The sequence below is a fragment of the Carassius gibelio genome, chromosome B7 (assembly GCF_023724105.1).
Source record: "Carassius gibelio isolate Cgi1373 ecotype wild population from Czech Republic chromosome B7, carGib1.2-hapl.c, whole genome shotgun sequence".
In the NCBI taxonomy this organism is placed as follows: Eukaryota; Metazoa; Chordata; class Actinopteri; order Cypriniformes; family Cyprinidae; genus Carassius; species Carassius gibelio.
The window spans coordinates 8938607-8961969 of NC_068402.1; the positions used below are offsets into that span (position 1 = coordinate 8938607).

At 34.8% G+C, this 23363-nt stretch overlaps 1 protein-coding gene across 1 annotated transcript in view; it reads left to right on the plus strand.

Moving 5' to 3' along the window:
* LOC127961347 (elongation factor-like GTPase 1) overlaps window positions 1–12055 on the plus strand; it is an 88537-nt gene extending 76482 nt beyond the window's left edge. The window contains exons 19-20 of the mRNA XM_052560424.1: window positions 2738–2922; window positions 11092–12055. Of these exons, the coding sequence (XP_052416384.1) occupies window positions 2738–2922; window positions 11092–11280 (374 nt within the window). The 3' untranslated portion in view covers window positions 11281–12055. The remainder of the gene's footprint in view (window positions 1–2737; window positions 2923–11091) is intronic.
* Window positions 12056–23363: the final 11308 nt, after the last annotated feature.

Consider the following 23363-nt stretch of genomic DNA (forward strand, 5'->3'; position numbering starts at 1 on the left):
CACACTGTTGACATCCAGGTGTATGTATTACAGATGTTTCCAGATGAGATAAACGTCTTACATGTATACATTAAAGCGAAAAGGGCCTCTTAAACATTCTATGCTTTTGTAGCAAGCAAAGGTTTTTACAAATGCCAATTTTCAATGATAGTCAACAAGTGTGTGTGTGTGTGTGTGTGTGTGTGTGTGTTTATGTGTAAAATCTGAATATATATTAATAAATTGTAGACGGGTATATATATATATATATATATATATATATATATATATATATATATATATAATATAAATCGAATTATATAATCATAACTACATGAATACATAAATATAAATATGTATTTATAAATTTGAATCTAGTCATCAGTGTGCATCTAATACATCTAATATTGTAATATAAATACATTTATGAATATATAAATGTAAATGAGAATGTATACTGTTTTGAATACATGTACAAACCCGATTCCAAAAAAGTTGGGACACTGTACAAATTGTGAAATAAAAACAGAATGCAATGATGTGGAAGTTTCAACTTTCAATATTTTATTCAGAATACAACATAATGATATATCGGAGGTTTAAACTGAGAAAATTTATAATTTTAAGGGAAAAATAAGTTGATTTAAAATTTTATGGCATCAATGGGGGAATTGGTGATCCTCTGCCCATCTTGACTTCTGAGAAACACTTTTTATACCCAATCATGTTGCCAATTGACCTAAGTTGTAAATTGGTCCTCCAGCTGTTCCTTATATGTAAATTTAACGTTTCCGGCCTCTTATTGCTACCTGTCCCAACTTCTTTGGAATGTGTAGAAATCCAAAATGAGCCAGTATTTGGCATGACATTTCAAAATGTCTCACTTTCAACATTTGATATGTTATCTATATTTTATTGTGTATAAAACATAAGTTTATGATATTTGTAAATTATTCCATTACTTTTTTACTCACAATTTGTACATGTCCCAACTTTTTTGGAATCGGGTTTGTATGTAAAACTAAATCTGAATATATATATAAATACGCATGTGTGTGTCTCCGTTTAATTATTTTAAAAATACATTTAAAGAGTAATTCATGACTGTATAGATGTAATCTGACTGTAAATCAGAATCTAGTTATAATTCTCTCAATATAAAAGTAAATGTAAAAGTAAATCACACATACATAAATACAAATTATGCTATTTCTCCAGTTAATTTTCATTTGTAGAGTCATATTTCAAATTATACATTCCACCAATAACATTACATCATCCAGCAGTAGGAACGGCAGCAATAGCCATCAGTACAGCTGATCTTTGACCTCCATCAACAAAATCACTCTCATTACAATTAGACAGGCTGTTTTTGCTACTGTTCCATTAGGACTTCTATATATAACTGACTTCCACAAACTGCTAAAGTTTATCATCACAACCAACTTGAAAACCGAGTACGTGTTGATGCATCTGCATAGAAGTCATATGTTAATGTACTCATAGATTTCTGATTAAGCTGTTTTTGCTGCTTAGTTTCACTAAATAGTCCCGGTGGGCTGCAGTTGTGAATGCTGGAGTATTTCTACATAGTCCATCAATCTCTTTTAAGAGCAAGGAAAATCCTGTTTTCCTCTATACATCTCCTCTAACAGTCAAGTCAATAACAGTTTTATACAACACAGTAACAGAGGTGTGCATTCATGGCCCGGATGTACAGAGGTCATGACCTTCTATAGATGTCTGTCATCAAGTATTATTGCGAGAGCTTCACACTCGTCTGCAGTGTTAACAGGTCGATGGTCTCTGGGGCCGAACTGTAAGATACACAGGCACTGAGTTTCTTCCCCCGTCACTTCCATGTATTCACCCGCCTGTGTGTGTGTCAGCCGCTGTTTGTGTTAGTTAAAGGAGAAGGATGTCCGCAACAGATGAATTTTAACAAACGTCTGATTGTGTGTGATATTCTGAGATTCTGCCTCGGGATGATGGATTTTGTGTGCATGTGTGTTTTTAGGTCATACATGATATATGGTTTGACCGACATAAATGATGGGGATGGTCATTTAAATAAAGCTAAAAAATTATAATTATTAGATGAAAAACGTATTCCTAAAAAACTAGAAGTGTTTGAAATAAATTTAAGCAAAAAATGTTGGGATAAAATTACTAAAACTTAAAAAGAAAAAAGAAGTAAATAAATACAAATATATATTATTAAACTACAAAGATATATATACTGTATATAGTTAAAATAGAATTACAAAAGCACATGAAATTGAATTACTGAAATAAAAAAATAAAGAAATAAAGAAAAGCTTAAATAAATTAAAAAATATAATTCTATAATGAGAAAAGTGGATAGCAAAATTACTTAAATTGAAAGAAAAAAACAGAAAATATGACCGTTAAAAATATTAATAAATACTGTAATAGTCTTCATTAACAACAAAATGACTAAAGAATAAAGTTCAGTTAAGTTCAATTAAGTTAAGATTAGTTAACTGAAATAAGTTTAAGTACTAAAGACAAAAACTGAAATTGAATCATATAGAAATAGAAAAAAGCTTTTAACAAAATAACTAAAGTTTCAACTATTAAAACAAATACTGAAAATATAAGAACGAACGCTAATTCAAAATATTAATAAATACTGTAATCAATTAATAATAATTACAAAAAGGAGTAGAAGTTTAGAGGTTTTGTTTTTTTCCTCCAAGTGCGGTTCTTTAGGTTGATAAATATACGTGTGTTGCAGGTCGTGTGTATGCCGTTCTGTCCAAGCGGGAAGGACGAGTCCTCCAAGAGGAGATGAAGGAAGGGACAGACATGTTCATCATTAAGGCTGTACTTCCTGTTGCCGAGAGTTTCGGATTCGCTGACGAGATCAGGAAGAGGACGAGCGGCCTGGCCAGCCCACAGCTAGTCTTCAGCCACTGGGAGGTGAGTGAATGAATGAATGGCTGTGCAAATTAATGTAAAAACTAATCCATTCATGAAGATTTAACTGAATGAATGGTTGTGCAATGGTTTCATATATTTTGGATTCCTGTAGCTTTTATGTCTGGCCTGCCCTTTCCCTCTAAGAACAGTTGAACACACATATATAGATTTAAAAAAATTATCAACTAATCAATCAGAAATGGTTGACTTTTTCCACCTTAGTTGTTGTTATCTGCAAAATCCAATATCTGTTGACAAAATAAATCCAAACAAAATTAATGAACAGAAAACTGCTGAAATTTAAGAATAAATGAATGAGAGTGAATTAATTGAGAAATAATTGAACGACTGAATATTTGTGAATATTGAATGAATGCGCTAATAATGAATCGGTGTGATTGAATGAACAAATCAATGAATGATCGTTGATGCTTGTTTGTGTTATATTTTATATTTGCTTCATATTGCTTCAAATGTTTGTCAAAATTGTCTTTGAATAGGAAAAAGGGTCAGTGTCAAGTATTAAGTCTTGCTGACATCAGACTTTTGAACAGTAGTGTATGAATGAACAAACTGACAGCAAACTGAAGAATGAATTAAAAGTTTCTCTTTGACGTGTGTTTAGTTATCTCACCCTCAGAACACAAGAGTTAGTTTACTGTAGGGGACAGGAAATACACCGTAAAGATACTGGACCCAGTGCCAGACGTTCATATCTATACAGACGCATGATAATATGTGATCATACGTGGCTGGAGAACTGTATGGACAGGCCAATCCATCAGATCCAGTCATATTGATCTGCTGTCAGATGTCAGTGCTGCTGATCTGGCAAAAGCGTGTTTACCTTGAGAGTGTCGAGCAGTCAGCGAACGAGCTGTGTGTGAGTGAGTGTGTACTCGGAGATTGCTCTGGATTGATCAATGCATTACAGACATTAGGCAGAGACACGTACACAGTGCTGGAGTAACATCACATAAGCGCTTATGTGTGGCACGCCGATATGTTGTTTTCATTCAAATCAAAGCTGACACAGCTGGCACAGCTGACACAGAACAGCATACACTGTTTACAATTAGTAGATACCTTCCAAAATGGCGCTAGGGTTATACGGAGGAGACAAAGTGTTAAATAAAGTCTTTTTTCAACTTTTTTTTTTTCTTTTGAACACAAGAGTATTCTCGTAGCTTCCTAAAATTATGGTTGAACCCCTGATGTCACATTCATTATTGTACTGATCTTCTTGTTACGTTTCTGGATGTTGATCATGTAAGGACCCTTGCTGTCTATGGGAGGGTCAGAGAGCTCACGGAATGCATCAAAAATATCATCATTTGTGTTTCAATAATGAACCGGGGTCTTACGGGTTTGGAACAACATTAGGGTGAGTAATTAATGACAGAATTTTCATGTTGGGGTGAACTAACCCTTTAAAATGATAGTGACTGAACAGAATTAAAATAATATAGGAAATAGGATGCACAATTGTAATTGAAATGTTAGTAAATGGAATTTGAATTCAAATGAATTCATATAACTGGATGGATGGATGGATGGAGGGAATAAATAAATAAATAGCTAGATAGATAGATAGATAGAGATATTGCTAGTAGTGTAAGTTGAAAGGCTGAATCAAGTGTTGTTGTTGTTTACTGATCTTTTAACCCAGTGGAGTGGAGGCGTTTGGTCGTGTGCATTTTTAGCAGATTGTTCCTCACGTGGGAGTTCACTGTGAGTTAGTAGAGCATTTCAGATGCTGTGTGTGTGTGTGTGTGTGTGTGTGTGTGGTGGAGGACTGGCGTGAAAGAGGATCAAAGGCTGTAGACGCCACATGTGTGCCGTCTTTAACCCGACGGCTGGCTGGACGTGTTCTCAACACTCTGGGGCTGGGTGAGCGGACGCAGCTCTGCGGCCATATGGTGCTACTGTCAGCCAGGATGATGGGTCGAGTTAAGCCGGGCATGATACACACACACAATCACACACAAAGGGCATATAAGGGCGTCTGCTACTTCACAAAACAGTTGCGCCACTTTTGCATGCGGTGTGTCTGAGTGCAGAAACCTGCGTCTTATTCACAAAACACCCACAGTTCAGCACAAACTCTTAAGTGTGCTAATATAGCACAGTACTTCAAAGATTAAAATGAGTCATATTAAATCAAAATCATAGCTAAAGGGTTTGAACTCACAACAACCTCATAGATACTCTTGACTTTTTGCTAAACTGCTGCAATCCTGATCAATCAGTCCTCTGTGTCATCTGACAGCTGATGGGCTCGGGGAGATTTAGTGCTTATCTTGATTTAGTAATGCAGTTTATTATGCATCTCTGGAACATTTGATTCTGTGGCTACTCTTAAAAACTCTTAAGTCATCTGGTTATTTACAGAAAAAATGTTGCTTCAAAGTAATACTACATTTTATGATAATGCAATACATTATTATGTCTTTGTAGACAATGCTGAAGCATGAGTGTTGAATTAAATTCCCTTTATTCTGGCATGGCAATTTTTACTTGATTTTCTGAGAAATAAGCCATGATTAATGTTCTGTATCTCTGCGAGGAGAAGAACAGTTAATAATCTCCTGTACTCCTAGTGTTTGAGTACAGTGTGAGTATCACACACTCACTAACACACATGACTCAAATAGTCCTCCTGTCTTGGTACTTGAAGACTGTGTTTGTTTTGCAGGAGGAGGGTAATTCAATTCCATGTTTAATTCAAACCCTGCCTTGCTAGATTTTGAGGTCGACTGCATTTTCAATTCTTGTAAATGTGGCCTATGTGTGCAGAGAAAAGACTAAAGACAGTGTAAAGCGGAGCACTGCGACCCCGTTTTGTCCTCCTGTGTGTGTGTGTGTGTGTGTGTGTGGAGTGTCTCCTTTTACAGCTGAATTGCTGTTGTTCTCTTTTCTGTTGATGTTTTATGGGTCTTAAGGTGCTCATTTTGCAGGACTGCAGGACTTCTACAAAACTGTGTTTTTTTGTTAGTCCTAAAGCGTTTATAAGAATTGTTCACCAAAAAAAAGAAAAATCTGTAATCTACTCGCTCTCAGTCTGTTTCATGTCTTGTATGACGTTTTTCTTCATTGAAACAAAGAAGATGATAATCAGCACAAAGCTCACTTCTCTTTTAAATGACATAATGATCTAGTTGTTGTTTTTTTTATACAAAGAAAGCTAATATTCACCACTGACTGTTCATAAAGAATAAAAGGAACAGATAAAAGTTAATGTTCATCAAAAGTTTGGGGTGTGTAAGAAGCAAATGCGAATGCATGAAAAAATATGATGCATCACATACATTCAGATTTGTGCCAGTTTTGAAACGTATCACATCAAATGTTATTGTTTCTCACATATTTCCTGACTCATCATTATTGATGTCAGACCTGGGTTGAGTGGCATCTTGAAACGCCATAGATTTTCAGCAAAAAAAAATTATTAATATAGTATGTGACCCTGGACGACAAAACGAGTCATAAGATTTATACATCACCTGAAAGCTGAATAATGTTAATGTATGAAAAATGTTGACAATATTTGGCCGAGATGGAATCTGAGGGTTCAAAATAATCGAAATATTGAGAAAATCACCTTTAAAGTTGTCCAAATGAAGTCCTTTGCAATGCATATTCCTAATCAAAATGTAAGTTTTTATATATTTATGGTAGGAAAGTTACAAAATATCTTCATGGAACATGATCTTTACTGAATCTCCTAATGATTTTTGGCTTAAAAGAAAAAATCAATAATTATGACCTATACAATGTATTGGTGGCTGTTGCTACAAATATACCCCAGTGACTTAAGACTGGTTTTGTGCTGCAGGGTCACACATATAAAGAGAAAACGGCACTCTCTTCAGAACGTCATATGGGTTTGAAATAACCCTCTAAGCAGTGTTTTATCACCCATGAACATGATTTCTGACTGGATGTGTTTTGCTCGTTGGAATCGGTGCTTTGGAGACAGTTATTGATATGTGGGTTTGCAGTTGCACATGTGTCCTCCTGCTAAAGGCATTATACGGATCCATTTCAGGGCAACTGATGTGTCAGGAAATGAAGTAGTATAACTGACAGCAGTCTTATAAAGTTGGTCCGGATAGCGTTTCCTCATCGCTTTTGTTATAGATCTCGCACCTGTCTCGTTCTCTCTCTCTTTCTCCAAGAGCCGCATAGTTGAAAAGGTGCCAAACGCAGGACGCTGCACCATTAGTGTGAAAACTCAGCCATATCTCGCCGAACCTACACACTCCGTCTGACAGCCTGCATGCGTGCATGTGTGTGTATGCTTGTGTGTGTGGGCAGATGTCAAGCTCTGACAGCAGCACTTCCATTGAGAGTGTGTGTGTGTGTTCCCTACTGTGCGGAGAGTCCATTAGACACCATTAGACACATATGCCAGGGCCTCGAATCCGCCCTCGATCTGGCTGCCAAGCGTCTGCCCGCCCCTGCCATGAGAGACACACACACACACACACACACACACACACACACACACACACTAATCAGCGCCAGCCATGAGCTAGACATATGCAGGTCAACATAATCTAATTGTGCGAGATGGACAAAGAAATGGACGTGTGTGTGTGTGTGTGTGCGTGCGTGCGTGTGTGTGTGTGTGTGTGTGTGTGTGTGTGTGTGTGTGTGTGTGTGTGTGTTATACTGGGCGGTTGTGTGATTCAGACACACAGTTGGTGTCATTCAGTGTTGGCGCTGCTATCAAACACACACTCCACCCCGTCGTGGACAGCGGCGGACGGTCGCTCATTAAAACCTTCCGTCTCGCTACATTTCCATTTACTGAATTTGTGGTTTGTTATGTAACAGTTATCAGATTCTAGTGCGATCAGCGTAATGACTGATTGAACAACAGAACAACTTTGAGAGTAAAACAATAACTGGGAATAATGAGAGGTTGCTTCTTGAGCAGCAAATTAATATATTAGAATAGTTTCTGAAGGATCATGTGACACTTAAGACTTCAGCTTTTCGTCACTGGAATAAATGACATTTTAGAATATATTCAAATCGAAAACTTTATAAAAAAAAATAATAATTTATTTTAAAAACCTTTTTTGTTGCTTTTACTCTTGTATTTTTTTTTTTTTTTTTTTTTTTTTTTTTTATATATAAATGCAGCCTTGGTGAGCAAAAGACACTTATTTTAAAAACACTGAAAAATCTTAACAAATGAACCCAAACTTGTTAACAATATTTGTTTACGCATATATGGATTTATTTATAACACACAGTTTAAATGGCCAAATATTGACAGTATAAATACTTAAATTGGAAATTTTTCTTAATATTAGTGTGTTCTATACATTTTATGATAATTAGTTTTGAATCGTTAGAATTGATAGCATAGCTGTTAATGGCATAGGCATATATATATATATATATATATATATATATATATATATAATGCAATACAGAAAACTGTCAATATATATAAAAACCAACCACTAACCAAATATGTGTGTGAGTAATATGGTCTACTATTAAAACGTTTGGGGTCAGTCATTTTTGTAACATTTAAAAAAAAAAAAAAACTTTTGTTCAATTTAATGTTCAATTTAATGTTTCCTGCTTAATAAAAAAATAATAATTAATTAATAATTAGAAATAAATTCATTTTTTATTCATCTTAAAAATATTTTTTAAGATGATACAATTTTATAATTTTATTTATTTATTTTCATTCTTCTCAATATTAATTTTGGTCAATTTAATGTGTCCTTGCTTAATAAAAATTATACATTTATTAATTAATAATTAGAAAAATTCATTTTTATTCATCTTAAAAAACATTTTTAGATGATTACATTTTATATTATTATTTATTCTTCCAAAAATATTACTTTTGATCAATTTAATGTGTCCTTGCTTAATAAAAATATTCATAAAATAATTAATTGATAATTAAAAATCATATTAAACCTAAACTTTTTTTAAACCCTAAAAAGTGTATGTAACAGGGTACATAAACTATATTTAATAAACTACAGAAGAGTAATTAATAGTAAGAACAGACTATTCTAGACAATATTCGTGTTCTCTTAGCATACAGTGTTGTTATCTTACAAACAGGCTAACGGTATGAATTAAGTGATTAGATTTTTCTCATGCAGTTTGTGTGAAGAACACTGTGTGTTGCAGCTCGTGTATAAACGTTTCAGATCAGTCACTACTGTGGTTTCGTGACAGTCATAGTGCTGTCTGTGCCTCCAGTAAGATCGTGTGTTTGTGCACACATCACAGACAAATGAAAAGTGCCCTGTCACTTGTTGGGCTGTGCTTGAGTGAGTGCACACACAAGACAAAAGCTCATTAGTGGAGGAAAAATCAGGGATGGTAACCCAAGCTGTCAGGTCAACGGAGAAAGAGAGGGAGAGACTGATGGCACGAAAGACAAATGAGAATAAGAAAGCAGATATGGAATCAAAGAGCAGCACTCAGGAAGCTCTTTGCTTGTGCTCGACGGCCGTTTAAATGCTAATGGTCTGTAAGCTGGTTCTCTTCAGTGATGCTCCTGAAGCGCTGGACTGCTTGGGTTTGAATCGGGCCGTTGTTGGCCTCTGCCATCTGTCCCGGGGTAACGGAGCCCACGCCGTGGGGCCTCTCTGGGACCAGGTGCAGGGGCCCCGCTGGACTCTTACAGTAATTGTACCACTCGTGCTATTGTCTGAGCATGAGGTCATATTGTGTGTGTGTGTGTGTGTGTGTGTGTGTTGCTGCAGGGATTGCGTCATCCATCAAGCACCTGCTCCCAGTGCTGTATGTGTGTGTGTGTGTGTGTGTGTGTGTGTGTGTGTGTGTGTGTGCTGGTACATGCTCACGCTGTGCCTGGTATAATGACCATTATGTGTATCTCTCCACAGCGGACAATTGCGTAGTCTAGTTCTGCCCTGGAACGACTCATTTTCTTTTTATAATGAGAGAGAGGAAGACAAAGGGATAGAAATATTGTGCTGCCAATTCCTGACTGACTCACAAATTAACTAAACACTTCACAAATGCGCCTTCACTTCACTGATTAAATTTAGATTAGAAATTCTGGAAATGAGTAGCACTTTACATGGGTTACATATGACGTGTGTTTTAACTCACATTTTAATCATAGCAGATTCACATTAACAGTATCCCAATATACAATTTAACCAAATGCTTGTACAATGCAATCAAAAGCTATTTAACACTAATATAACATTGTTGTAGGCATGTGCTAATGCATATTCTAATAAATGACTTACATTATGATATTTATATATATATTAAGAGAGAGAGAGAGAGAGAGAGAGATTTACTAAGTGTATAATCATATTTTACAATCATGTACTTATGCTCATTTTGGATAATCCAAAATAATGTTAAGTGTGTTTATGTATTTATTTATTAATCATGTGTTTATTCCTCCTTTGCTTAATACAGGAAATTAAAATATGAGATAGATATTTGTATTTTATTCAATTCATTCATTCATTCATTCTGTATTTAGTAATAGTGTTATTGTTATAAATAAATAAATTAATGATTTTGTTCTTTTTATTTATAGTTTCTATAATTGATAGTTTATATAAGTTTATTTATATATTTATTTTTAACTCAACAATAGTGATAATTCAAATGTTGGTCAATTTAGACCATAATAATTTTATAAATACATTTAATATAGATTTAATTTAATATATTGTAGAGAATCCAATGCATCAAATACCTTCAAATTTCAAATTCAGATATTTTTAAAAAATTCAGTAGAAGAAAAGTTTTTTCTTTTCTTTTCTTTTCTTTTTTATTTTCTTTTTTGGAGCTTTATGGATGTAAATGTCATCCATTATCCCATAAAAAAATAAAAAATAAACTGCATCACAGTTTTAGCATTTCCTATATTGTTCTCAAAAATAACGTGAGAGAAGGTGAAGCAGTCCTGCCATGCAAATGCATGCATCGCAGTAAAGTAGTGTTCAATCGAAATTTGTAGTAGTTCATTAAACATGAGATTCAAGGAAAGAAAGAGGTTTCAGTCAGCTCTATAAATTAAATGAAAAAATTAGATATTAATGATTTGTTGTTTATTAGATGCTTCAAACAAGTGTTGCTAATCTATATCCACAGCTGAAGCCATTAAACGTGTGTGTGTGTGTGTGTGTGTTTTAGGTCATCAGCAGTGATCCATTCTGGGTTCCCACTACTGAAGAGGAGTACTTACACTTTGGAGAAAAGGCAGACTCGAGCAATCAGGCTCTGAAGTACATGAACGCCGTTCGCAGACGCAAAGGCCTCTACGTGGAGGAGAAGATCGTAGAACATGCGGAAAAACAGCGAACTCTCAGCAAGAACAAATAATGCCAGTGATCCGCACTCATGAAACACGACCAGAATGAATTCAGGAAAGCCTTTCTTGTGTCAACTGTTGCTTTAAATTCAGTGCAGCAATATACTGTATGTAAGAATGGTTTTGCAGTTTTTTTTCTTTACATTTATTTAAATGCCCTGCTCCTGTTTTGTGACAGAGCTTCATTAACTTATTGGGTGTCTCACAACCACTCCTTCGTTTGACTTTATAGTATCAGTCTCTAATGACCAACCAATTGGCTGAAACTGAGCAGATAGTGATTCAGTCATTATCTTCAGAAATGTACTTTTAATATCAGTTTAGTTTATAACAGACCGTGGGTTTCATTTATAATGGGTCTCATGGTTTCCTATTGCAGATGGGTGGAGAAACCAATGTTTAAAATGTTAATGGATTCAGTGACTGAACCTCATTTACTAATGTCGGTTCAATCTGCTGAGACACTACAGCTGAACATGTCTGCGTTATATATTCATCTGCACTCATCTATTGTACAATTGTGCTGTGCTATTAAGCAATTAACCAATTGCAGTGCACTCTGTAGCCTAATGTTGTAAAAATTATACAGCAATTGAAGTCGATTACACAGTTCGAGATGTTTTTGGACCAGACTGAAGGAATAGATCGTCTGATTTGCGCTGACTTTGGTACACACAGATTGATTTTTCATCTTGTTTTCCAATCACATGTTCTTAAACAACCGCTCCTTTCCTCCGTTATCCAGGACAGGATTAAATTCTACAATTAAAGAGACCTGCTTTGAAATCATACCGTATCTTCTTACGTGTTTGGGATCTTGTGCTGGGGTCTGCTGTTGCATAATTGAAGAGTCCTCTTGAAATACAGTTTCAATTAGTTTGAAGTGAAGCGGCCCTGAAATGCATTCGTCCATCGCTCCCTTTTGGTTTACAAATGTTTAAACCCTTGATTTAATTTGTGTGCAACACAGCTTTAATGGCGTTGGGAGAAGGATTTGAATTCTTTAATAAGAAAGGTGCTCCCAGAATACTACACGTGTGTGAAATCACGACCAAGATTTAGGAAATAAACGTGACTGAACACACAAGCTGTAGCCTCTGATGCGCAGAATGTTTTACGTTTCTCCGTTCTGGTTGAATGATCAGTTTGTGCCAATGCATTTTAATTGGATCATTGCTTTAATTTTCTGAAATGTCGTCATCTACCTATTACAATCGTAATGTTTATTTAAAATAATATTATTTTTATCTTACAGAATGATTTATATTTACACATGATGATAATAGTAATTATTATTATTATTTGTTTAAATTCGGCTCTAAATCAAGTAAATGTTACATTTAAATTGTTGTTTTTATTTATTGCCCTAATTTATTATTATTATTATTATTATTACATGTAAATATAAATATTTCTATAATATAAAAATAATAATAGTTTTAAATAAACATTATTAGTATTATTTGAATAAATATTATTAATAATAATAATAGTATTGTTAACAGCATGTTAGGACAATTCATAAAACAACTATGTGATATTAACATTTAATTGATTGACAGACCTAATTAAAACGAATAATAATTCAGTAATTATTATTATTAACAACATGTTATGTTTGGACAGGTAATAAAATAACAACTTGAGACTGACATTTAATTGATTGGCAGCCCTAATTAAAACAAACTGACATTAATAATTAATTCATTAAAATTATTAATTATTATTATTATTATTATTAGCATATTACTAGCGTTATAACTACAACTATTTGATATTGACACTTGATTGACAGCCACTAATTAAAATAAATTAATGTTATTTAAAAAAAATCAAGTATGTGATATTTCCTTTTGATGTTTGTTTTCTTTTAATTACATTACAAAAGTTGACAGATAATTGAAAAACATTTACAACAAATTATAACAGAAATAAATCATTTGAAAAATTATGAAGTGTTCATAATTACATTATTATAGATTTTTGTTCCTTTGTACTTTGAGCGTCTCAAATTTGGGTATAGATGATGATGATTGTATCCAATAATTTGAACAGGGTCAACCCTGAATACATTTAAGTTTTTATCCAAAGCAAAATGCATTTGATTACTTTTTCAACTTTTTATTTCCAACGAAATAAGCCAAAGAAGCTGGCATGACAATTAAAAAAACACCAACCATAACGATTATAATTGGCTCTTTTAGAGTGTTTTCCCATTAAATCATAATATTGGCTTTATGCATGGATCCTAATGCAACATTCTGAAGTGAGATCCATGATTGGTCACACGCATCAGTAGCTGGCTGATGTGAAGCACACAGTGCTGATATTACAGTAGCAAGGACTGATCCCAGATCAGACGCGGAGCGCAGGGTCACTTCTGCAGCGGAGGGTAATGACCTGCATGTTGCATTCAGCTAATGGGGCTAATTTAGTGGAACGAGTGGCTTTAGTCTGCAGAACAGACAAAGCCTTCAGATGCTGCAGATAAAACTCTGAACCAATGCAAGCGGTAAGATACACGCAGGCCTTCACAGCTATTAGACTCCAGAGCTTATTTACGGCTTCAGACTCGTCATACTGGCCATGTGGGGGGAATTAGAGGGATGAGATGGCGTCTGGAGAACACTTCGCCAGCATTTATTTAAGACTTATTTCAGAAGTGAAAACCACATTCATTTTCTCCATAGTGAACTCGACTTTTAATGTTGATGTATACCTTTTTAAAGACAGAGCTCTGAAATTGTAAGGAGATATCTGCTTCTATTGAAGTGGGTTTTTAATGTGTTTTGATTCTTGATGAAAATGACACTACCCATAATTCTAAAAAGAGATTTACCAATCAGAGAAATTGCAGTTTCCATGGAAACAGAAATGTGGTGGTTAAAGAACTCACCAGTGACCGCCCACTTCCACGAAGCTCTGCCAATGATGTAATCCAGTCAGTCTGAAAGAAGTAATACCTATGTGTGCACTTATTTGATCACAAATACAGTAAAACAAATTAAAAAGTGAAATGTTATTAGAATATAATATGATGGTTTACTATTTGAATATATTGTAAGATGTCATTTATTCCTGTGATCAAAGCTGAATTTCCAGCATCATTACTCCAGTCTTCAGTGTCACATGATCCTTCAGAAATCATTCTAATATGAAGATTTTGCAGCTCAAGACAAATTTAGTATTATTGTCAATGTCGAAAACAATTGTGCCGCTTAATATTTTTGGAAACTGAAACATTTTAATGATTCTTTCATGGGTGGAAAGCTTAAAAAAGTTTATTTTAAAATAGAATTTTTAAACATTATTATTAATTTAATGTGTCCTTGATTATTAAAATGATTAATTTAATTCAGTGTCCATCTAAATATTTTGCAATACATTTTAAATATATTTTTTATCATTTGCTTACAATAAAGACTTAGTATTTATATTGTACCACTGTACTTGTCAAAACAATGCTCCATGGGAAAAATTTAATTCCATTGGTCCTTTTTTCTTATTCCTTTTTTGCTTTGTCCAAATTTGCTTTGTTATTAACCTGTGTACAAGGAGTTTAATAAGGGTCATACGTAGTATTTTGCAGTGATGTTATCGTGTGCACAAGTAAATGAGACAAAATGGAATTAGTGAATATTACAGGGTTTCAATTCACAACATAGCTCTGTCAAATCTGCTTCTGGCTGTTTTTCAAGGTGAAATGTGTCTTTTATGATTTAATTGAAATACTTCCATATTGATTGACATCCTGAAGAAGGAACAATGAGGCACACATTTGTCTGCATTAAATGTATTATTAATGATAATAACTTCTGCCGTGTTATATGGTTCATTGTTAACAAGCAGCACAATGATGAAAGTTGCCTCTTGTAGCATGTTGAGTTTTAATGTGGAGTTGAATTTGCGTGTGGTCTATAAGCATCTATAGCATCAAATGCCTCTCATCCAGTCAGACTTTAGAGCCGAAAGCTTCCGTTTTATAATAAGACATATCAACACAGTTTTATCTCCAACTGAGGAGCAGCTGTTTGCTGAAAATCATGCTTTCTAATGCTGATAAGCTTCTGAAGCCCTGGATCTGCAGACCTTCGGTGGAACTAAAGCTGCAGCTGATAACAGTGTGACTCAGTTTCCATTGATGTTAAAAAAAATAATAATAATTGTTTTAGAATGTAATTTTTTTAAGTTTTGAGTCATTTGTTTTGAACCTGTTTTGTTATATAATGTGAGATTGATCATTTGTATGTTTATCTGTGGCCGGCTGCATAAACAAAATCATTAAGTCTTAGGAGCTAGTAGTCTGACTTACTAGCATATAGATAATAGTATTACTCAAGATAGATTTACTGCAAGTTTTTATAAAACTGATTAAACAATTATAAATAAATTTGATCACTAAATTGCAGTGTTGGTTTTGTATTATTATTTTTTTTTTCTAAATGATATTTTAAATAAAGCCTAACTATAGAGATATTAGAAGACGTTAACTTTTATAAGATATTAGATGACGATTAGAAGTGCAAGCTAAAATAAGTTTATGTACTTAAACTGCTTATGGTAATATATCAGGAATTTAAATAAATTAAAACTGTAAATAGCACATTTACTCAAATGTGAACTAAAATGTAAATAGAAATAAAAAATGAATGAAAAAAAATATTTATTCAAAATAATAACAAAAACTGTAATAGTATATAAATAATTCTAGTTTATTCCAGTTAGCATCTGTTTTGTTCAAGTTTTAGTCTTTTAGTTTTGATTAAATATAATAACACTTTTTGCAATACTAGTCTAAGCAGTTAATGCACTGAACTTTTGTGTGTGTGTGTGTATATAATTTTATTTATTTATTTTTTAAATAAAAATTAAATAAAATAAACAATTAAAAATAATTTTTAAAGGAAATATTTGTTTGGCTGTATTATACCAAAATATCTGGTTAGATTATGAACTAATAATTAAAGTAATAAAAGTATTTATTTAGTCTACCGCAAAATGAGCTGTATGCTTTATATAGCTTTTTATAGTGACTGTGATATTAAATTACTCATATCGTCCACCTGAGATCAATAATATGGTGTTTTTTGAATGTCTGTGTGTGTAATCTCTGATTTGCATGTTTTCTGTTTATGCTGGTCAGATTTGAGGAGCCCATCTTTATTGTAAAGAACAGGAAGGACTCTCGAGTGATTCTTTATCTGCTAACCGGACGGAAATCCAGAGGAACAAATAAGCCGTGGAGTATTGATGGGGAAACAGACAGAAGGAGGATTCCCCGACTCAAGTAAGCAAGCGATTTGAGAAGACACACAAAAGCGGCTGAAGAGTGTGTTTGTTCACAGTGACTGATAAATGTCTGCTATCTTGATTTGATGAGCTGAGCAGGTGTCCAAAACAAAGACAGAGTTCCTGTGATGGGCAAAGGTTGAGAACAGTTCAAGTTTACCTGCCTTTAAGACCATGTGTGATTTTATCAAGACTATCAGCACTGTTATGACCATACAAATATGACCATATCTCTCCCATCCTCAGATCTTTACATTGGTTACCAGTCCGGCAGAGAATAGATTTCAAAATTCTTCTCTTTGTCTTCAAATCTTTACACAACCTAGCACCAGTTTATCTCTCTGAACTTATTCATCCGTACATTCCGTCCAGAAGTCTCAGATCCCACGACCAGGCGCTGCTGGTAGTCCCTCGTGTCAGACTTAAGCGTAGAGGGGAGCGTGCTTTTGCGGTGACAGGGCCTTGTCTGTGGAACACCATGCCTCTAGAGATCAGAACTGCTCCCAACCTCCCTGTTTTTAAGTCTCTGGTCAAAACATATCTATTCTCGTTAGCATATTGATTACTTATCTTAGACTGTTCTTATTATTATTATTTATTTTTTTTTTATTTTTTTTTATTTTATTTTATTTATTTATTTTTTACATTTGCTTCTTGATTTTATAATTAATCTTAGCTTAGTTGTTCTCTATGTGTGTTTTTCTGCTTTTATTCTTATATGCTTGTTCTGTAAAGCACTTTGGTCTGTCTTGTGTGGCTGTTTAAATGTGCTATATAAATAAATGAACTTGAACTTGAACTTGAACACTGTTTGCAGAAATAGTGACTGTTTCCAAACAGGTTTTCAGATAATCATCCTGCTCTGACAGATCTCCTGCCTTCAACTTCAGTCAACATGATACACAGCGTTTGACTGCGATCTGACATATTTCTGAGTGAAACCGGGTCTTCACAGGTTACAAAAGTAGGACAGAACATGATTCATTAGCCAAGAACTAATTGGATTGTGAAAAATATCTCTGTTGTAACTGTTCCATTTTGATGAAAATGATGAAGATTGTGAATACTTTGCTATGATGAATTGTACTCAATACAAACAGAGACATGTATTAAGAATTTAAATGGGGTACATTTTGATTTTATATATATGTATGCACGGAGTAATGATGGTGAAAATTCAGCATTATATCACAAGAATAAATAAAATTGTAAAATCTATTCAAATAGAAAACAGTTATTGTAAACTGTAATAATATTTCAGAATATTACTGATTTTACTGTAATTTTCATCAAATATATGTCGCCTTGGTGAGCAGAAGAAACTTATTTTAGAAGGTATTTGTTGCATGGCCCTCAGTCACCGTCGCTCATGTTGCCTCAAATCACCTGCTATTTTTTTTTCCTGCCACACATGACAGATGTAATTTTGAAATATTGCACATTTTCAACAGTCCCCCAGAGGTTTTTCCCTTTGTGCTCTGATGTTGCACTAATACTCGCAGAACACACACCCTCACACAAAATCATTCAGGAAACAGCCTGCTTCGTTGTATATTTCCAGAGGTCCTATTTCTTTACTTTATGTTTAACGGTATTCGTTTGTTATTCAATAAAAGAAAACACACATACGCCATAAAATCCACCGCATGATACAGTAGAGACGCTAGACGGGCCAGAGGGAGATGTGGCATGAATTATGGATAAGGCTACAGAGTGGTGTCTAACGCAAAGGCTCATGGGTAAAATGATTGAATTGCATGCCTCCTGTAAAGACAGCCAGGTGTGGTTCTGGTTGTGTGTATGTGAATATTTCTGTTTCTTTGCCGTCATCGGGCATTTTAGATTCAGAAGTAGATGTAATGTGCCCCGGACATGACAGTATTGAGCATTGTTTAATCTTAACACATTATTTTCATGACATCGCTCAGAAGCAGTGCATGTAAATGTGACTTGATTTGAGGGGCGTGATCTTTGCTGTCCTGAAATTAATTGCCTTTGTTTTCAGAGGCTTTTGTGAGGCATTACCTCATCGATCTCTCCTGTTACTCAAAGGCCGATAAGTGGATGAAAACAGAGGGGGGTCTTGGGCGTCTGCGGTCACGCTGACTTGGAGCTCGGCTCACTGTTGCAGCAGATGCTGCTTTTCTCCCCACTTCACAAAAGCTCTTTTCCCTCCTTTTTCTTTAGTGTACTCCTGAAGCCCTGAGGGAACGCAGCCGTGACCCTCACTTCAACGAGCCAGGCTTGTATTTCCATCGCTCCTGCGTTTGGATTGTTCTAGACTCTCTCTAGTGATTCATTAGAAACAGCCAGGAGTATGCAGAGACAATCGGCGGCTAATGCGTTTCCCAGAGCTCCTGCGCAACAATCCCCTCGTCTTTTCTTCCCTGCGCTTTTTTTCCCCTCCGCTCTTAAAGAGCATTTAGAGAATTGAGCGGAGGTCCCACTGTGAGGCTGCGGAGGATGTTAACAGGCTGTTGGACGTCTCGGCGGTGTGTGGAGGTGGTGTTTTCCCGTGGGTCTGTGCCAGAGCGGTGGCCTCCATTGGCAGTGGCTGCTTAAAGGCCAAATAATATGCTGTAGGTGTCTGGAAGTCAGAGGCTAATGCAGCTGAAGTGTGCCAGGCTGCAGGGTGGCGCTGATGGACTCACTGCTGGACTTTGTCCACAAGTCGTTGACAGCTAAATCTACTGCGAGTCATTTTGTCTTGTGTGTCCAGATAAAAAAAAAAAAAAAAAAAACTTTTCGAAAGAAGACTTTTTTGCTCATTAGACTGCATTTATTTGATCCCAAAAACATACAGTAAAAACTGTAACATTGCGAAATATTATTCATATTTAAAATAACTGTTTTCTATTTGAATCCATTTCAAGAATTTATTCTTGTGATCAAAGCTGTATTTTCAGCATCCTTACTCCAGTCTTCAGTGTCACATGATCATAGTTTGTGAAACAAGAAATATTTAGTTAGAATATATTAGATTGAAACAGACTGAATTTATACCTGGTTAATATTTATTTAAAACTCATCTAGCTTATTAGTACTATTACAGAAGTCTTTCTTATCTGTTTCTGTTATGGCTGACAAATATGCATCACTTTAAGTGTATCTGTTGATTTTGAAAACTGTGCATTCACAATATATGTTATATGTAGCCTAATTCAAAGACTTAAATCTCTAACCTTCTTTCGCTTTCTATCTCTGTCTAAATTTATATCATTCCCAAAGCCCACATACCCTTTGGAAAAAATACTTGAGATGCTGTTTTGTGCCATTTCATTTCTCTAATCTACTGTATTTCTGAGAGAAGCAGTTTATTCAAGAAGAAAAAAAAATGTAGGGCAGGACTTGATTTTATCCGTCAGGAATTGAATGGATCGTGAGAAGTGGGCGTTATGTACTAGAAAGGAGGCTGATGTTGAGGAGTTGAAGCACTTGGAAAGTATTTTGCTAAAAGGTTATGAATGCACTTTAAAAAAAATAAGAAGACTGAAATAATGCAAACCAACCAATCATGCCCAAATAAAACCAGGAACAATGGATAATGGCGTTTGGTGAGAGACAAAGCACAACAAGGAAAACCCCCTAAATGTTGCATTACTTCACCCAAAAACTGAAAAGTAGTTGGTGTAAATGCATTGAGAGTTTCAACATCAACATGCACATTTAAACTGAATACAACTGATCAAACAGCAACAAAGCTGTTCTAACGCTGTGAAGGTTTCTCAGCTGAACGCGTGACATTGTGGGGAAGGGATGACTTCACTCTTGCGTGTGGAGATGCAGTTTTAATGGCCCAGGGCAGCGAGCGGCTCATGAGATCACTGCATCTCTCCAGGAGCTGTGAAGCCACATTACCAGCAGACTCCATTTGTCATAAAAATAAGCCGTTTCCTTTAGCAGTCATGTGTTTTCTCTGGCAGTACCATTATGGCTTTGGCTGCCTGCCCAGCCTCATTTAAAGCTGCTTGTTGTGTCAGCCGTCCCTTCAGCGTCTGATGCCCGGCCGAGTGACACCCAACTCTTTGAACCCTTAGAAACATGTGTATGTGTGTAGTACATTTATGAACATGCACTGTATGGACTTCCCTTCTATATTTCACTTTTTCGCTCTATAGATTTATGCTTATATATCTGGCAGATGCTCCAAAGTTGACTTATGGTGCTTTGAAGTGATCGTTTTTATCCCTACTTGAATTCTCTGGGAATTTAACCGACGAAACCGATGCTTGAGCGATTGAGCTGCAGGAATGTTGTTCGAGGTTTCTTGATGTGTTTATATCATTCTTCAGGGGTTAAAAAAGTTTCTGAAGTAACATTAAAGGCTTTAGATCACTGTATTAGATCTGCTAACAAAGCAAAAGCAAAGTCCTCCTGGGTTTCTTGAAGCACAGATGGTTTTCTAAGGAACTTGGGGGAATACTTCATCCAAAAATGCTAATTGTTTTTTATTTTTTTATTTTTTTATACTCGTCTTCATGTCATTTCAAACCCATATGCTGTAAGTTTCTTTCTTTAGAGCATCTTCCACTGCAGTTCAGAAGTCGTGTGTTTCAGGAAGATGTAGATGCACAATAAGATGTGTTTATATAAAATGTTTTAAGGATTCATTACATTAATCGAAACACATCATCCACAAAAATATAAAGCAGCCCAAACGTTTTCAACATTGATTAAACAATAATAAATACATTTAAAAAAGCTGGAGATTGAAATAATGGCCACTGAATTATTTACTGCATCACAGAAATAAATGACATGTTAAAATATATTACAAAATTAGTTAAATAGTTAAATTAAATTGTAATAATATTGTACAATTTCGCTGTTTTTATTCAACCCGATTTCACGACAATTTGTAAATTTTTCACAAGGTGCCTTATTCGTACAAATTCGTACGACCACACTCGTACAAATTCATATGATTGTTGCCAAATCGTACGTATTTTACGAGTTGCACAATTCGTATGAATTTGTACGAATGACCTACACCTAACCCCGCCCCTAAACCTAACCGTCACTGGGGTCGTATAAAATCGTACGAGTGAGGTCGTACAAATTCGTACGAATAAGCCACCTCGTAAAATACGTACGAATTGGTCGTGAGATAGCGTTGCTTTTATTACATTTTGATCAAATAAATACAGGCTCAGTAAGAATAAGACACCTATTTTTAAAGCAAATAGAAAAATTATCAACCTCCAACTCTTGAATGGTTGGTTTTAATTTAATTTAATTTGTTTTATTATTATTTTTTATAAAAAGCATTGTATGGCTAAAGAATTGGACTTATTTCATGGTGTTATTTTATTGATCATTTCATGGAAAATATCTGCATCAAGATTTTAGAATTCTCCCTTTTCACAGAAAAAGTCACATCATGTAGGTTTGACTGGGCAGTTGAGTGAGTAAACAATGCCAGAGTGTCATTTTTAAACTAACAGTCTCTTTAAAAGCTTGTCCTACAGCAACAGGTTATAAAAGCCTTTGTTTGTAATAGTTTCAAATGTCTTCATGTTGGTTTGTATGTAAAGATAGTAGTGAGAAACACAAATCACAGTCCAGCACAACGCTTACGCCTCTTCTTATCGGTCTTCTCTAATTCAAAACTCCCCCTTGTCATAAAACATAATGGGAGACTGGCAAGAGAACCGTTTGGCTGATTTTATGTGAACGTTAATGATTTCCATGCCATTACAAATAAAAAACAATGCTTGCAGTGTCCACAGGAGCTGTCTGCTTGTGATGTATTATGAAGCTTTAGCACATTCAGATCTTGTTGGACAGTCCTGGCATTTCGGTCGGCTCGCTTGGGGAAACTTGGGACATCCTGATGTTTCTTTAGGCTAACATAAAACACTTTGCAAGCCATTTTACGCATATTAAAGTATTTTCAAATGACTTGCACAGAAATGAAACACTTTTGAAGACTTTGTGTGCGATTGATTTGAACATTCATCTGTCGGCTCATAATCGTTGATCTCATTTGTCCTGCGTGACACGGGACATCTATGTTTTTATATAATAGCATTTCAAGCGTAAGCGGTTTCCCGTCTCACCCACAGAAAGTCATCATTAAACCATCATCTGCTTAAGAAAACATTTCATCTTAAGTGCTTCTTTCTTAGACTCTAATGAGGTCTAATCCTGGACTGTCGGGCCTTTTCACGGATATCGAAAATGGATTTCATTTAAAGATTTTCACAGTGTATTCTTTTACTTTCACTTAACTTTGAATGTTGGAATTGATTAATAACTTATACATTAAAAAACAGAAAGGATATAGAAACAAATTTTTGCTTAGAAATTGCTAGTAAATTTTGACAACTAATTACAAAAGAAGTAATCATTATTTGCTTAAAAAAGGTTAGTTTAGTTTGTATTTACATATCATATTTTCTATTTAAAATTTGCTTTGAGAATCTTTAATTCTCCTTCATTATGTGACATTTTGTCTTTGTCTTCACATTTTATTTCTCTCTCATTTTAGTCCCATGACATTTTTTTTACTATTTAACTTCCTGATTAAGGGTGCAAGTAGGTTCATTCTTCATTGTTTTTAATAATGATACAGTAATTATAAGAAATTGTTTTTTCCCTTACATTTGTTTGATTTGATATAGTTATTGGTATGTTTTCAGTCACTTTAGAATTAGTAAGCTATAAAGTTTGTTTTTTTATAAGGATCCTCTTCATTATATGTTTTTATTGTACTCTTGTTTTTTAGTTTTCTGTATGATTGACTGACTCTACAGCATCTTGGACGTGTGATTCCTAATGAAATCATTCTGCTGAGGGTTTGCAC